The sequence below is a fragment of the Callospermophilus lateralis genome, chromosome 6, assembly GCF_048772815.1.
Source record: "Callospermophilus lateralis isolate mCalLat2 chromosome 6, mCalLat2.hap1, whole genome shotgun sequence".
Taxonomy (NCBI): domain Eukaryota; kingdom Metazoa; phylum Chordata; class Mammalia; order Rodentia; family Sciuridae; genus Callospermophilus; species Callospermophilus lateralis.
The window spans coordinates 62,399,408-62,415,857 of record NC_135310.1 but is presented as its reverse complement, the minus strand read 5'-3'; the positions used below and the strand labels follow the sequence as shown (position 1 = coordinate 62,415,857).

General features: G+C 33.5%; 1 protein-coding gene across 2 annotated transcripts in view; it reads left to right on the top strand.

The window, feature by feature from the left end:
* Grik2 (glutamate ionotropic receptor kainate type subunit 2) overlaps positions 1-16,450 on the top strand; it is a 645,182-nt gene that overhangs the window by 401,988 nt on the left and 226,744 nt on the right. For both annotated transcript variants that reach the window (XM_076859896.2, XM_076859897.2), the window contains exon 10: positions 2,332-2,538. In XM_076859896.2, the coding sequence (XP_076716011.2) occupies positions 2,332-2,538 (207 nt within the window). The remainder of the gene's footprint in view (positions 1-2,331; positions 2,539-16,450) is intronic.

The following is a 16,450-nucleotide window of genomic DNA, read 5'->3' as shown; positions in this document are numbered from 1 at the left end:
TGCCTGCAATGTGAATACCCATTACAAGAGTGCTGCTTGCTTCTTTTCTTTCCAACACAACAAGGGCATTTAAAGTGTGATGTACAGAAATGTGTACTCTAACTTACAGAACTAGGAGGCCAGGAAGATTAGAAAGGAAGATTAGAAACGTAAATGTACATTAATAATCCCTGGGGTCAAAAGATACTACATCTTGTCATATTTGTAGTATTCTGTGTATTACTAAGAAATAAATTTCATATGTGGTCTCATGCTACATAAAACTCAGACTTGATCCTAACAGTCTTTTCACCTTATATTAAGCCTAAATATCTTTTCACCTTATATTAAGCCTAAATATCTAGCAATTAGGTTTGTGATTCTTATATTTTGACATAATTCCATATAAGAATCTTGCATGTATGGTTGCCTCCCAAATGAATTGATGGTGATCAAAGCAACATAGAATAGTTGGAAAACTATGTATCATGAGATTTTTTAAAAATGTAGGTTCAAATCTCTTTATCTAGTAAAACTATTTTCAAACATAGCATCCTAGGTCATTAGGGAATTACAATTAGAATAAAGAGATGTTTCATATACCATTAATAATACCCCAAATCCATAACATTTACATTAACAAATGTTTTGAGAATATGAAGTAGTAAGAACTCTCCTTCATCACTGATGGGAGTTCAAAATAACACAGCCACTTTGGAACAGTTTGGTAGGTTCTTGTAAAACTAAATATACTCTTAACATATGATCCAGCAATCATGCCCCTTGGTGTTTACCCAGAAGAACTGAAAATTCTTTTCTACACAAAAACCAGAACACTTGTATATGTAAAGCAGCTTTATGTATGTTTGCCAAAACTCAAAAGCAACCATTTTTTTTTTCTTTATTAGGTCAGTGGACAAATAAACTATAGTACGTCTAAATAATGTTATATTATTCCACACTAAAAAGAAATGAGCTACTAAGCCATGAAAGGACATTGAGGAATTATAATGCATATTATCAAGTGAAATACACTCATTTGAAAAGGCTACATACTATATGATTCCATCTATTTGACATTCTGAAAAAGGCGACACTCTGGAGGTATTAAAAAGATTCATGATTTACAGGAACCAGAGGGGAGAGAATAATGAATTGGGCAGAGCTCTAGCACCGTCAGCTATACCGTGTTCCATGTGCCCACATTAAAACCTAGGAATGCTTTTTGCACTTAGGTAAACTTAAAAATTTTTATAGGGCCTATTTTGTTAGAGACTCACGGAGTTAATTTTCATTCTCATGTGTTCACCTCCCTTATTTACTGGATGTGACATTAGTCACAATGATGACTATTGTCTTCTTCTTGGAACTCTACAATGTCATACAAATCTCTTTTTGCTTTCTATATCTTTGACCTGAAATGTATCTTTTTCACAGTTTCACAGGGCTAGACTCCACCTCCTGTATTTTAGGTTTCATCTTATCTCTTGACTTCGAGGTATATTAATTTCGAGGTATATTAATTTTGTGTCATCTTCTCTTATCTTACCAAGTAACTTTCAGTTGTTCTCCATCTTGTTGACATATTTTATGTTTTTGCACCACTTAGAATCTAAAGTTACATGTCCTATTTGTTTGAGAATGTATTATGTTTCTTTCCCTATATTATAATATTCATTGTTCAGTGATTCCTCTTGTAGGAGAGGGGACTGGCTCTTTAAAGTGATTTTATATGAATGCATCAGCATTTGATAAATATTAGGTCCTTTCTCTATATTTTAAAGTAACTACCATTTTTTCCTCTTATAATTCAATATAATAGTTGTAATATTCATATTTTAGGATATGTGATCATATATACACACATATCACTCCAATTCCAAACACCGAGTATGCAATCAATTAGTCAATTAATTTTTTCATTCATTTCATCCACAGATATCACTGAAACAATATACTAGATATTGCTTAAGTGGCATAATTCAAATTGGGATATTGTAATCATGGTGAAATTATACATTATATACTCTATATCATGTATCACATGTCACATTATATTATTTATTATTATTAATGCAATACATGGTATTAGATAATATATCATATTTTTATTATATACCTGTGGTGGGATTTTTATAACTAAACATTCTTTTTTGAAACACAAACATTTCCTAAACCATCCAAGTATCTCCATTCTTAATATTTCAAACTATATTATATACAATTAGAAGCTTAAGTTGACAATCATCTTAAATTAATGCAAATTTTTCTATCTTCTAGATAGAGATGTCATTCTGATGCTAAATTTTATGATTAATTGATATTTTCTTCCTTTATATTCAATATTTCCAGGAAGAACCTTATGTCCTGTTTAAGAAGTCTGACAAACCTCTCTATGGGAATGACCGATTTGAGGGCTATTGCATTGATCTCCTCAGAGAGTTATCTACAATCCTTGGCTTTACATATGAGATTAGACTTGTGGAGGATGGGAAATATGGAGCCCAGGATGATGCCAACGGACAGTGGAATGGAATGGTTCGTGAACTAATTGATCATGTAAGTCCCTTTTCTTATTATTGATTACTTTTGGGAGATTGTTACAAGATTTGCTTATGAGTTAATACCTACAAATAGCAATAATGTATTTCAAATTCATATTTTCATAAGTTTACTCAAAGTGGATATTATTTTTGTCACTACAGATAAGGAATCTAAGAAGAATATATAATCCTATTGGCCAAAATATGTATCTTAAATTAACTTGTATTTAATGGTATAATATCTTGAGATAATTGGTCTTGTAAATTGGGATGTGAATTCCCAACAATAAATATCTCCCTTAATTTTTTGTTTATTTATTTATTCATATTGGTGCTGGGGATTGAACCCAGGATCTTGTGCTTGGGAGACAAAAACTCTATCAACTGAGCTATACCCCCAGCCCCCTCCCTCATTTTTGCAATACTAACTTCCTAAGCAACAGAGAATGAGTAATGTAAGCTCTTAAGTTTATGCTAAAAGTTTCCTGTGCTAGGATAGAGTACTTCTTGTTTTTAGAACAAAGGTAAAACAATTATATGAAAAAGTACATACACACACACACACACACACACACACACACACACCTACACTTACACATACACATATATGATGAACTGAATTATTTTTCAAAAATCATACTACTGTGCAGATTTCAGTATATGTATTTGGGGGGAGAGATAGAGAGAGAGAGAGAGAGAGAGAGAGAGAGAGAGCGCACAAGCGCATGCGAGAGAGAAACAGAGACAAAGATACAGAGATTAGATTTTTGGTTAGTAGCCAAATATCAATTCAAATAAACCATTACCCATTTCTTTAAATCATTAGCATATCTTTAAATGATTTAGAATTTAGATTTCAACTTGTGAATCCATTAGAAGATGAAGAATATTACACATGCCATTGTGTACAAATGTAATCCCAAATATTTGAGAGCCTGAGAAGAAGGATCCCATGTTCATGAAAAGTCTGATCAAATTAGTGAGACACTGCCACAAAATAAAAATAAAAAGGGCTGAGGATATACTTTAGTTGTAAAGTCCACCTGATTTTAATCTCCAAGGAGGAAAAGTAAGAAAAATCCTGGAGAGACACAGAGAGAGAGAGAGAGAGAGAGAGAGAGAGAGAGCGAAAGAGAGAGAGCGCACAACTTAGAACCCAAAACCTTAAACATGGGGAGATTGATAAAATGGATGGACAAAGGCATATGGCACTCACTTGTCACAAAAAAAAAAAAAAAAGCAACACATGGATAGCTGCATATAGAGGTGAGTGACTCTAGGAACACTGAAATTCAATAGTAAAAATCTGGCACAACTGCACTGCACAAGAAACAAATATACCATTACCTGCTGCATAAGGAGGGCAATCTCCCCTCCATAGGGACAGAGGTGAAAGGGAAAATTACAAAACACTAACGAGCAAATTGAAAGATGGAAATATATCCCATGTTCCTGGATTGGAAAAATTTATATTTCCAAAATTTTCATACTACCCAATGTGATCTACAGATTCAGTGCAATCTTCCTCCAGATGTCAATGGTATTCTGTATAGAACTAGAAAAAATCATACAGAAGCAAAGACTCAGAATAGTGGAAGTAATCTTGAACTAAAAGAACAAAGCTGAAGACATTATAAAATCTTATTTCAAGGCAAACTACAGAGTTGTAGTATCAAAAACAGCTTTGTATTGGTTAAACAACAACAACAACAACAACAACAGACATATAGACCAATGGAACAGCATAAAGATCCCAGAAATAAATCCATACATCTCAGCCAACTGATTCTCAACAAAGGTGCCAAAAACATACATTTCACAAAGGATAGCCTTTAACAAATGGCACTGCAAAAACTAGATATCTCTGTGGAGAAGATTGAAACTTGACTCTTATCTCTCACCCTGTACAAAAGTCAACTCAAAATGGATCAATGACCTTAATATAAGAGCTGAAACTCTGAAACTAACAGACAGTAGCAGAAGGAAAACATTTCAATGTATAAATACAGGCAAGAATTTTATTTTTCTGCATAGGACTTCTAAAGCATAGGGGGAAAAAGCAAAATTTGACAAATGAGATTACATCAAACTGAAAATCATCTGCACCACATAGGAATTAACAGAGGAAAAATACACCCTAGAGAACAACAACAACAAAATATTGCTCAACTATTCATCTGACAGAGGGTTAATATAGAATATACAAAGAACTCAAAAACTCCATAACAAAAAACAAGCAATAAATTAAAAATATAGACAAATGATCTCAATAGACACTTCTAAAAGGGAAAAGTAGAAATGGCCAATAAATATATGGAAAATACTCAATATCATTACTCATTAGGAAAGTGCAAATCAAAACCTCATCTCACTCCAGTTACAACGGATATCATAAAAAACCAACAACAACTCTGAAAATTATAAAAATGCTGCTAAGAGTAAGGAGACAAAGGAACACTTATACACTGTGGGTTGGAATATAAATTAACATGGCCAGTGTAAAAACAGTGTTCAGTTTCTTGAAAAAAATAAAAATGAAAGTACCATATGATCCAGCTATACCACTCCTGGATATATATCCAAAGGAAATGAAGTACACATATAGAAAGAGATACCTGCTGAGCATGATGGCCCACACCTGTAATGCTAGTAACCAGGAGGCTAATGGAGGAGGATCTGAAGTTCAAACCAGGCTCAGCAACTTAGAAAGGAAGGCCTTAAGCAAATAAGAACTTGTCTCAAAATTTAAAAAATTAAAAAGGATGGGGATATGACTCGCTCAGCAACTTAGAAAGGAAGGCCTTAAGCAAATAAGAACTTGTCTCAAAATAAAAAAAAATTAAAAAGGATGGGGATATGACTCAGTGGTTAAGCACCTCTGGGTTCAATTCCTGCTACCAAAACAAAAACAGTAGACATATCTGCATGCCTACACTTATTGTAATATAATAGCTAAAATATGGGATCAGCCTAGGAGCCTATCAATAGATTAATAGATAATGAAAATATGGCATATGTACACAATGAATTATTATTCAGTCATGATGAAGAATGAGATCCTGTCATTTTCTGGAAAATGAATGGAACTGGAAGCCAACATATTAACCAAAATAAGCCAGACACAGAAAGACATGTATTATAAGTTCTCTCTCATATTTGGAAACTTAAAAATAAATTCAACCTGAAAGTAGATGAGGGGGTTCCATGGGGTATGGGTGAAGGTGAGAGCAAGAATGGAGAAAGGGTAGTTGGACATGATGAGTTCAAGATGTACCATGTATGCAAACATCACAGTGAATTGCACAAATTTGTACAGGTAATATGTACTACTACTACTACTACTACTACTAATAATAATAATAGAAACTTGAAATTTATATGATGCTATTAATATAGTAGTAACTATCAGAAACCTAACTGGGGCTTTTTAGGCAATAATGATAATTTATTGGTTTGCATTTTCTTGAAGTCCTGGGGCAGCAAAATGGCCATGGATGTTGCTCAATCTAGGATATCAGATTTTAATCTCTTTAACCTTTCATCAGAATTTAGTATTTACTTTCTTAGATTTGTTTTACTCAAGCATATGCCTTCCCCAAAGTGGCAATTGCTTCCAACAATTGTACAGAAATTATCCAGGAGAAAATAAAGCACCATTACCCTAATAATTTCATAAGAGACACCAAATTGGTGTATTGGCCTGAACTAGTTTATGAACTGAATACTGAACAAATTATTCAATCCAGAGGAAAGTCTCTGGATAATCTCAGGCATATACTTAGTCAAGCAAGAACCTAGAATATAGTGTCAATTCTAGGAAAACCATATTAATTTCAAGCTAGTTGTTCCAAGGGATATGAAGGCATGTATTCCTGAATAAAGTGGAATGAAATCTGCAATGTATATTCATAAAAAAACCCTCTGAATAAATAATATATGTGAGATTTTTACATTTAGTAAGAGCACAGAAATTATTTTTATCACAAATTCCTTTATGTATATATTTGTCACATGTGCTTAGTTAATGCTTTTCCTTTTGTGTCTGTGGTACGAGAGGTTACTGGGGATTGAACCCAGGAGCACTCTACCACTGAGTTATATCTGCAGCCCTTTTTATTTTTTATTTTGAGACAAGGTCTTGCTAAGTTGCCCAGACTGGTCTCAAACTTTGGAAACTTCTGCCTTAGTTTGTCAGGTAGCTTGAGATTATAGGCATGCATTACATATCCATCAATTAATGCTCTTTTAGTTGGCCTTTTTGATATATAAACTTGATTTAAATGTTCAGTTTTCTAGAATATTTTCCTGTTATTAATTTTTCTACCTGCATATGTTTATTCAAGAAAATTTTAGAATAGAAAATTTTAGATTCTAAATTGGTTAACAATTTAGAATCATGGCACAGAAGATGATAGCTCACCCAGTCTGGAAAACATAACTGAGTATTATCATCAATATTTATTTTGAAAAGTAACTTTTGAAATTGAGAACCACTGATATCTATTCATTTTATTCTTCTCAGTGCATACTTGTTAATTTACCTTCTCTTTTTTTCCCCACTAACAATACAGTCTTACTCTAGCATACCCTCTTTTGTTGCCTTTCTCATGTCTCAATTGGCTTAGCCTTGGTTTTTAATGTTTACTGATGTCATATTAACCCTGAATGATGATTATAGGCAGCATAGTTTTCTTTAAAAAACTTCAGTATAATTTTCATATTTGTGAAAATGCTAGTTTTAATATGGCATAGTAACTGGTACTGATAATCAGGTCAACTCTTTGAACTTTCCTCTGTCCTTACTTTCCTTGGACAAGGTTATTCTCTCATGGCTTAATAACCATCCTCACACTGAAGTTTCACCGTTCTGCCTATTGAGGCCTGAGCCTCACATCCTCACATTGGTATCTTTAACTGTCTCTGGTATATCCTCCTCTTAAATATTGTTTCAAGCACCTTAAAGGCAGTTAGATTCTATCCAAAGAAAAAATAAGTTGACATCTTTATGACAAGAGACAGTGTTGCTTCTTGGAGTAAGGCTCCTTGGGAGTTAGGCTCTTGCTATCCCTTGGAAACTGGGAGATAGGGATGTCTTCGTCCTTGATGACTGTATTTCAAAGAGATACTTCCCAGGTCCTTGAGAAAGGCGTTCTTATTCTTAAAGCTGCAAAGAGGCTTAATTAGCTTTTAAGGGATTTATATACATTTCAAAGAGAGAGGAAGAGGACTTAACAATTGCCAGTTTTCTAAGTAAGTGCTCCAAGCAAAGGGTGGGGATTGTGTATCTTCCCTTACTTTCAACTGGGAGATTTAAGCCTCTTATTTTAATTAGTATTTGCCCTTATAGTTGCTGGTCTTTGTTATTTTAAAAACAGCTAATTTACCATCTTTTTCATTTTCTTTCCTTTTTCTTGAGAGAACACTTAATTTACAGTATTTTGTATGATCTCTCAAATTCATTATGATCAAACCAGGGATAGCCCTTGGTAGTGAAAAAGAGATAAGTCTTTACAAGGTTATTAGGAAAAAGTAAATCCCTGAGGCATTGTTAGTCCTTGATAGGAAGCCTTCCACCAAAACCACTTTTCCTCTATCTCTTCCCTACAGACAGATCAGGGCTCCACAACATGGTATACTAGAAAGTACTGGGTAAGACACATTAAGTTCAAACCTAATTCTACAGTATAGGTGTATGCTTTGAGCACACTACCTTAAACTCTCTGAGCCTTATTTTTCTCAAACTTTTATAAGAGATGATAATACATCATATTTACAATTAAGAACAATTTTGAATGTGAATTTATAAATCACATGAATTCATATGAATTTCCTAATATAGTACCTGATTTATAGTAGAAACATGACTAACTCCAAATTTTGTGCTTTCTTATTTATCATATCATTTTGCTATCATGTTTATGAGTACTCTTGTTAAGGACTAAAATGTAAAACATCCAGACAGTATTAAAATGAGAAAGATGAGAGAATTATAGTGTTATTGTTATTAATTTTTAAAGTAATCCTAGTTAATTTAATCAGTGTTAAATTTTAATGGTAAAGCTTTTTAATTGAATGCTAGTTATGGTTTTGTTTTCCATGGTTTCACTTACCAATAATAAACTACTCAAAAATATGAATGAAAAATTCAATAAGCAAGTCATAAATATTAAATTGCAAGTCATTTTGAGTAGTGTGATGAAACCTTACACTGTCCTGCTCTGTACTGCTGGGGACATAAATCATCCCTTGTTCCAGTATATTTACCCTGTATAGTCTACCCACACATTAACCACTTAGTCTTTTTTATCAGATAGATTGTGATAGTATTGCAGTGTTTGTGTTCAAGTAATCCTTATTTTACTTAACAATAGCCTTCAAGAACAGCATTAGTAAAGCTGGCAATTATTGACCTTTGTAATATGCCCAAGAGAAATTATAAAGTGCTTTTGTTAAATAAAAAGACTAAAGTTCTTGACATATTTAGAAAAGAAAAGAAAAAATCATAAGCTGAGGTTGCTAAGGTCTATGGTAAGAACATATATCCTGCTGGGTGCAGAGATCATGCTCACATTTGGTCCCAGCTATTTGGGAAGCTGAGGTAGGAGTATTACTTGAGTCTGGAGTTCAAGGTCAATATGGGCCACAGGTTGAGAGCTTAAAAAAAAAAGGAAAAAAAGAAAAGAAAAGAAATAGTAACACTAGCAACCACACACACACACACACACACAAAAATCCATCCGTGAAATTGTGAGAAAGGTAAAAAAATTGGTGTTACTTTTGCTATTGCACTTCACACTATAAAAGTTACGAATACAGAGCATGATAAGTGTTCAGTTAAGATGGGTTATGTGGTGAATTTATGTATGTATATATGTACAGGAAAAAAAAGGATTTGGTACCACTGGGGTGTTCACTGGGGGGCAGTGGAATATATTCCCCCACAAATAAAGAGGGCTATACTGTTCATCAATGTTTTCCTGCCTATAGATGACCTAAGGCTTGTGAATGGATTTTATATTAAAATTAACTAAGCATAGGTAAGCCTTAATAAAGCATCTAGGTCATTAACAATAGGCTTGATAAAGAGAAAGAAAGAAAGGAAGGAAAGAAGGGAGGGAGGAAGGAAAGAAAGAGAAAGGAAGGAAGAAAGAAAAAGAAAGATAAAAAAGAATGTTTAGGGCACCACCAAAGTAGAGGCATTTATTGTTTTACATAGGAAAAAGCAAAAAATTTGGACCTCCTTATAATTATTTCATAGTTCAGTACATTGTCAAATTTGAATTACAGGAAAGAATGAAAGTAAGTAGCTTATTTTACTTGTTCAGATCCTTGAAAACCTTAAGCCAGTTTTGTTCAAGTATAGTTTAAAAAAACAAAATTTGCCTGGAAACTCATTATTGGTACATTTTGAAATGTTAATTATGTGTCCTACTACAGAAGAAGTAAAGGAGAAAAGTCTCTCTTTTTTTCTTTATAGGTAATCTTTTAAAAATATTTAAACTCTAGGTCTTTACATCATACTGGTCATTTCTTTTTTTTAATTTGATAGCAACTGTTGACTTGTTTATTTGAAGTTCGTTGGCCAGCTATAAAACACCGATAATTTTTATGAGTCTTTCAGACCAATTAGTGTCTAAAGCACAATGCTATTTCACCTGATCACTTCACTGCATTCATGTTCCTCTGTACTATAGTATACTTAGTAGCATCCATCTGCTTCATGTATACCAAAATAACTGGAGACATACATAATACTAGTGCAGAAAATGTTCAGCATTCAACAATATTTATTGAAAGAATGACACAAATGTTCCACAACAAATGTTACTCTCAAGTACCATGCCCCTTAGAGAATATGCCACATATTTTCCAAATGCTTTCATTTTTACATTGCCTTCCAATGAAAGTGTCTATTCAAGGACCAAGCAAAGAAATAAATAGTGCCATATCTTTCTCTCAAAAATTAAAGCATCATAACATTTTATATAATATTTTATGAAGTATTTTATCAAGCCTTTTCACTCCTAAAAGCAATCTGAGCTATTGAGTCTAACATAGTAGAGGTGAGAATATGGAAAATTGGTAATGCAATCATTATATTAAGTTGGGCATAAATTTTGCTTGTAGCTCTGGGTTGTGCATTCCTTATAGGTAATAACTCACTTATGGGCTCATGAGACAACTGTTGTGAGTTTGTTATTTATAAAGCCAACTGGAATTATTCATTAGCATGAGGGAAAACACCTAAGCTGCAGTAAGCTGGTGCTTATTTTGATGGGACTACGTAAAGGCAACAAGGGCGGTTAAATTAGTTTCAGATCTCTGGTGGTTTTTGCCTTGGCATTGAAAAACCTCAGGAAGATTTGTGCTTGTTAACATTCATACATAAGCTAATAAAGCAAGACACAAAGTCTCTACATGGGTAGGTTAAAAATAGATTTCAGATCTGTCCTCACCTTCCAGTTTTCTACCATCAATGTAGCTCAAATGGTTGTCACCTTATTATGTGTTATGTACTTCAGGCTTTTGATACTGTCTCTAGGAATCATGTATTCATATTCACATTTTTATTTAATCACCAATGTTTTCTCAAAGCTTTTCCTATGACAGCACTGGAGAGGTCCATTTTACAATATCGAGTACTAATGCTGGCCTCTGATATTTCTCATTGTGGTTCAGGCACTCCTTGACTTTCTTACCATGTCACTTTTTTAAAGTACACACCCATATGTCTGTGTTCAGGCCTCGTTTTATAGGCCTTATTGAGCAGTCACTCCTCTGAAGAGCACATTTTATAGGACACTTGTAGAAGTTCTACTTTTGGTGTCTAATCATAGACATTCCTTATTATTTGAAATTATTTGTCCTTGTATTTTTCACATATTAAAAACCTCATCCAGTGAAAACATTTTTATAATACCTTTAAGCTTATGATCTGTTGTAGGATCTCTGATCTTGTGTCATAATACTAATAAAATGTGTAAGGAAAGGCTGTGTATGCATACTCTGTAGATATACAGTTATGTCTTAACTGTGCACATTTGGATTCTCTTTCTCTCTCTCAGCCTTGAGAAAGTCATAATAATATTGTGATAAGAATAATAATTGTCTTGAATGTTTCCTGTTTGCCAGGAAATACAGTAAGCCTATGCGGTGCATCCATTACACACACCGCCCCACCAACACACATACACACACAATTTATGAGAGCAGGAGGGACTGATTGTGTAGTCTGTAGCCTTGGGAAAGCTGTTTAATCTATGGTGCAGTAAGAGGTCAGTTCTATTATATACACAGTAGAATCATGATACTTCCTTGTAGAATGATAGTGTGGATTAAATATTAATATCTGAGAGCAGAGCAGTGCTAGACTCTTGTTTATCATAGTCAACTCTATCAGTGGAAGAGTAGCAATAAGGATTAGATGGAACAGAAATAAGGAAGAGGAGAAGGACAATGACAAAAAGAATAATTCAAGAGCTGTTGGACAGTGATACTGATACCTTCATAGATTGCAGGTCCTTCATGCTTCCCTATGTGAGAAGTTGCTGGCAGTGATGAATATTCTTATGGTTCAAATGTAAAATCTTTTAAAGCCTAACTATTATTCAAAAAGTTGGAGAGAATAGAAGGCAGGGAGGGTAGAAGATGGTCAACGGGTATAATGCTTCACTTAGATGGGACAAATCAATTTTGGTGTTCTGTGGCACAGAAGGATGAAATACAGTTAATGACATCTCAAAATAAAATGAATATAAAAAAGGATTTTTTAATTTACTCAACATAAAGACATGATAACGGTTATGATGAAGTGTATGCTAACTATTCTGATTTTATTATTACCCTATATATGAATCAAAACATCACATTGTACTTCATAAATATGTGCAGATATTGTGTGTCAATCAAAAATAAAATTAATATAAAAATCTGCCACTTAGCCTGATGTGCAGCTGAAGAAACAGAAACAGAATTTACTTCTAATATTTGGCTGTGTAGGTGGTTTTCAAATCAGATTTGAAAAGTTGTCTCAAAAATAAGGCATGAATGTATTGCATAAGCTTGGTGTATTGCCTGGCAAATAGGAAATATTCAATAATCGTAGTTATTATTCTAATTACAATTATTATTATTATTGCAATATATATAAAGAAGTGACAAATGCTTATTTTGTTTTGTCTTGACTATTCAATACTATGAGTAGTTTACAGTATTACTATAGAACTATGATTAAATTTAGTACCATAGATTGCATAGATTGACTATATATATGACATTATGTTATAAAAAGGGCATATTTAGGTAATTACAATTAAGAAATGAGAGATTTTTAAAGCCACATTATCTGTCATTATTACCTCATTAGAACTAGTAAGTTTTAGATGAAAAGTTTCTTTAAAAAGTAACTCCAAGGGGAAGGGAGGGGACATGGGTTATTAATGATGGTGGAATGTGATAATCATTATTATCCAAAGTACAGGAATGAAGACACAAATTGGAGTGAATATTCTGTGTATATAACCAGAGATATGAAAAATTGTGCTCTATATGTGTAATAAGAATTGTGGTGCATTCCACTCTCATGTATTAAAAAAAGAAAAAGGTAACTCTATGGGCTGGGGATATAGCTCAGTTGGTAGAGTGCTTGCCTCACATGCGCAACAGATCATGCACAGCACCACATTAAAAAAAAATATGGTATTTGTGGGTAAATGGATGGAGTTGAAGAATATAATGCTAAGTGAAGCCAATACCAAAAAACCAAATGCCGAATGTCTTCTCTGATATAAGGATGCTGATTCATAATGGGATTATGGGGGAGAATGGGAGAAATAGATGAACTCTAGATAGGGCAAAGGGGAGGGAGGTGATGGGAGGTGGGGTAGGGCTAGGAAAGATGGTGGAATGAGAAGGAAATCATTATCCTAAGTATATATATGAAGACACGAATGATGTGAATATATTTTATATACAACCAGAGATGTGAAAAATTGTGCTCTAAGTGTGTAATATGAATTGTAGTGCATTCTGGTGTCCTATATAACAAATTAGAATTTAAAAAGAAATATAATAACAAGGAAATAAACTTTTTACTTGATTTTAAAAAAAGGAAATCCTAAATATAAAGCTTAGTTCTTTTACAAGTATCAAAGAACTTTACAGTTTTTATATGTTTCAAGAGATTTGTGTTTCAATATCATTTACTGTTTGAGGTTGGTAAAAGAGTTCATTAGGCAATAATTCTTTTGTGAAATATTTCATTTTTAGAATTTCATGTATAGCTAAAGTTTTAAAAGAAAACAAACAGTTGTACAATGGACAGATTTTTTAAAAACAGAATGAGAAAGAACTTCTTGTTTCAGATTACAAAATGATTATGGAAAAGTGAGAAGTCTTTTGGGATCTAATTCACTCATATTTTGCATAACATTTAAGAAGACCCACAATGCAATGGTTTTCCAGCTGTCTAAATGCCTCTCATTGTGCTGCCTTGGCATTTCAATTGGTATTTAACACTATCAAACCTTTTATGATTCATAAATGAGCCTTTGAAGATCTTACTACACTTTACTTTTGCTTCCTAATTGCTATTTTATAATACACTAAGAAGGAAATTAATTGTTTCTTTTTCAAGGAATTTAAAGTCAAATATTCCCTTTTTAGGGAATTTTAAAAGGCTCTGAGTATATCACAAAAATGAACAGACTAAGTCAAAACAATTACTTCTAAATGCGTACAGAGTTGTGTTGCCATGTTGTGTTAATAGCATGTTGTTTGATTTTGGACCTTACGTTAGCACGTTAGTACTTTCTGGTTAAAAAATAAGGACACCAGCATCAATAAAACAAAAGGAAAATGTTTGGGCAGTGGTAATATTATTAACTTTAAATTTAGAAAAAAATAAATAAAAAACAGAAATTTATTTACAATTTCTGACACATGTTAATATATTTATTACCTTTGCTTCAAGTATCTCTTTTGTAAGTCATAAAGTATTATAGATAATGTTGAAGTTCTTTATTCTTCATAAATTTGCTCAGCTTAGTGATTTTTTAAATAATTTGTAAAAGATAAAATTACATACCTAGTTGTCCCACGCAGAAGCCAAGGCCCAGGCCTGTACCAGGACCACTCCTACTCACCAGCAGACCAATGCCAGAGCCCACGCCTAGCCCTCTTCCATCTTTGGACATTGCAGCCATTGCCATAGCCCTCCCCATGCTGTAGCCTCCATCTTGGGACAATCGGTAGGGCCTGGAGGCAGGCAGCTACATCTCTGTATAGGCAGCCCACATTTCAGCCCCATGTCAGATAGTTTGCATCCATCTTGGGACACCCCCATTGCTATCTTGAGTTATCTGCACAATTATGACCACCACCTTGAGTTGCAGTAGCATTTATCATGGGACATTAGCTGGGATCACAAAGCCACACCAAGGTGAGGTACAGGTAATCTGCAGGGACACTGCAACATTATGGGGTAGAAACTGTAATACCTCAGATCCAGACTGTAAGAAAGGAGGACACATAGATGACATGAAAAAAGGGAGGAAAGTATGGCAAACAAACCAAGATACTACAATAATAGAATCCATGGACAGTGCCATTGATGAACTTACAGAATAGGAGTTCAGAATATGCATAATTAAAATGACCTACAAATTAAAGAATGACCTAAGTGAGCAAAAATTGATCACTCCAACAAAAAGATAAGAGAGCAAATATATGCAACCATTGATCCCACCAACAAAGAGATAAGGGAGAAAACACAGGTAGCAAAAGATTATTTCAAGAAAGAGAGACTCTGGGAAAAAAATCAGAAACTGTTGAAATGAAGGAAAGAATAAACAGAATAAAAAACTTTAATAGAAAGCATCACTAATAAACTAGATCACTTTGATAGAAGTTCAATAATAAACACAAAATATACAATCTTGAAAATAAATTTGACCACACAGTGAAGATGGTAAGAAACCATGAACAGAACATTCAAGAATTATAGGAAAACATCAAGAGATCAATCTAAGATTTATTGGGGTAGAGGAAGGTACATTGATTCAAACCAAAGAAATGCACAATATCTTTAATGAAATAATATCAGAAAATTTCCCAGACATGAAGAATAAACTGGAAAATCAAATTTAAGAGGCTTACAGGACTCCAAATGTACAGAATTACAAAAAAATCTATGCCAAGACACGTTAAAATGAAAATGCCTAGCATATAATAAGGATAGAATCTTAAAGGTGACAGGAGAGAGGAATCAGATCACATATAGGGGAGACCAATTTGGATCTCGGGAGATATTTCAACCCAGAACCTCAAAGCCAGGAGATCCTAGAACAACATATACCAAGCACTGACAAAGCTAGGAGATCCTAGAACAACATATACCAAGCACTGAAAGAAAATGGTTGCCAAACAAGAATCTTATATCTATCAAAATTAAGCTTCAGATTTGATGACAAAATAAAAACCTTTTATGATATAGAAAAATTTAAAGAATTTACAGTGAGAAAGCCTGCGCTACAAAGCATTCTCAACAAAATAATCCATGAGGAGGAAATGAAAAACAACAATGAAAATCAGCCAAAGGAGGAACTACACTAAAGGAAAGGCCAATCAAAAGAGAAACCAAGTCTAGTTAAAAAACAAAAATAAACCAAAATGATTGGGAATACAAATTAAATTTTAATAATATCCCTGAATGTGAATGACATAAAATCATCAATTAAAAGACTTAGATTGACAGATTAGATTAAAAAAAGACCCAACCAACAACATGCTGCCTTCCAGAGACTCATCCCACAGAAAAAGACATTCACAGACTGAAGTTTAAAAGGTTGAAAAAAGCATACCTTGCACATGGACCTCATAAACAAGCAGGGGTTTCCATTCTCATATCAGATAAAGTGGACTTCAAGCCA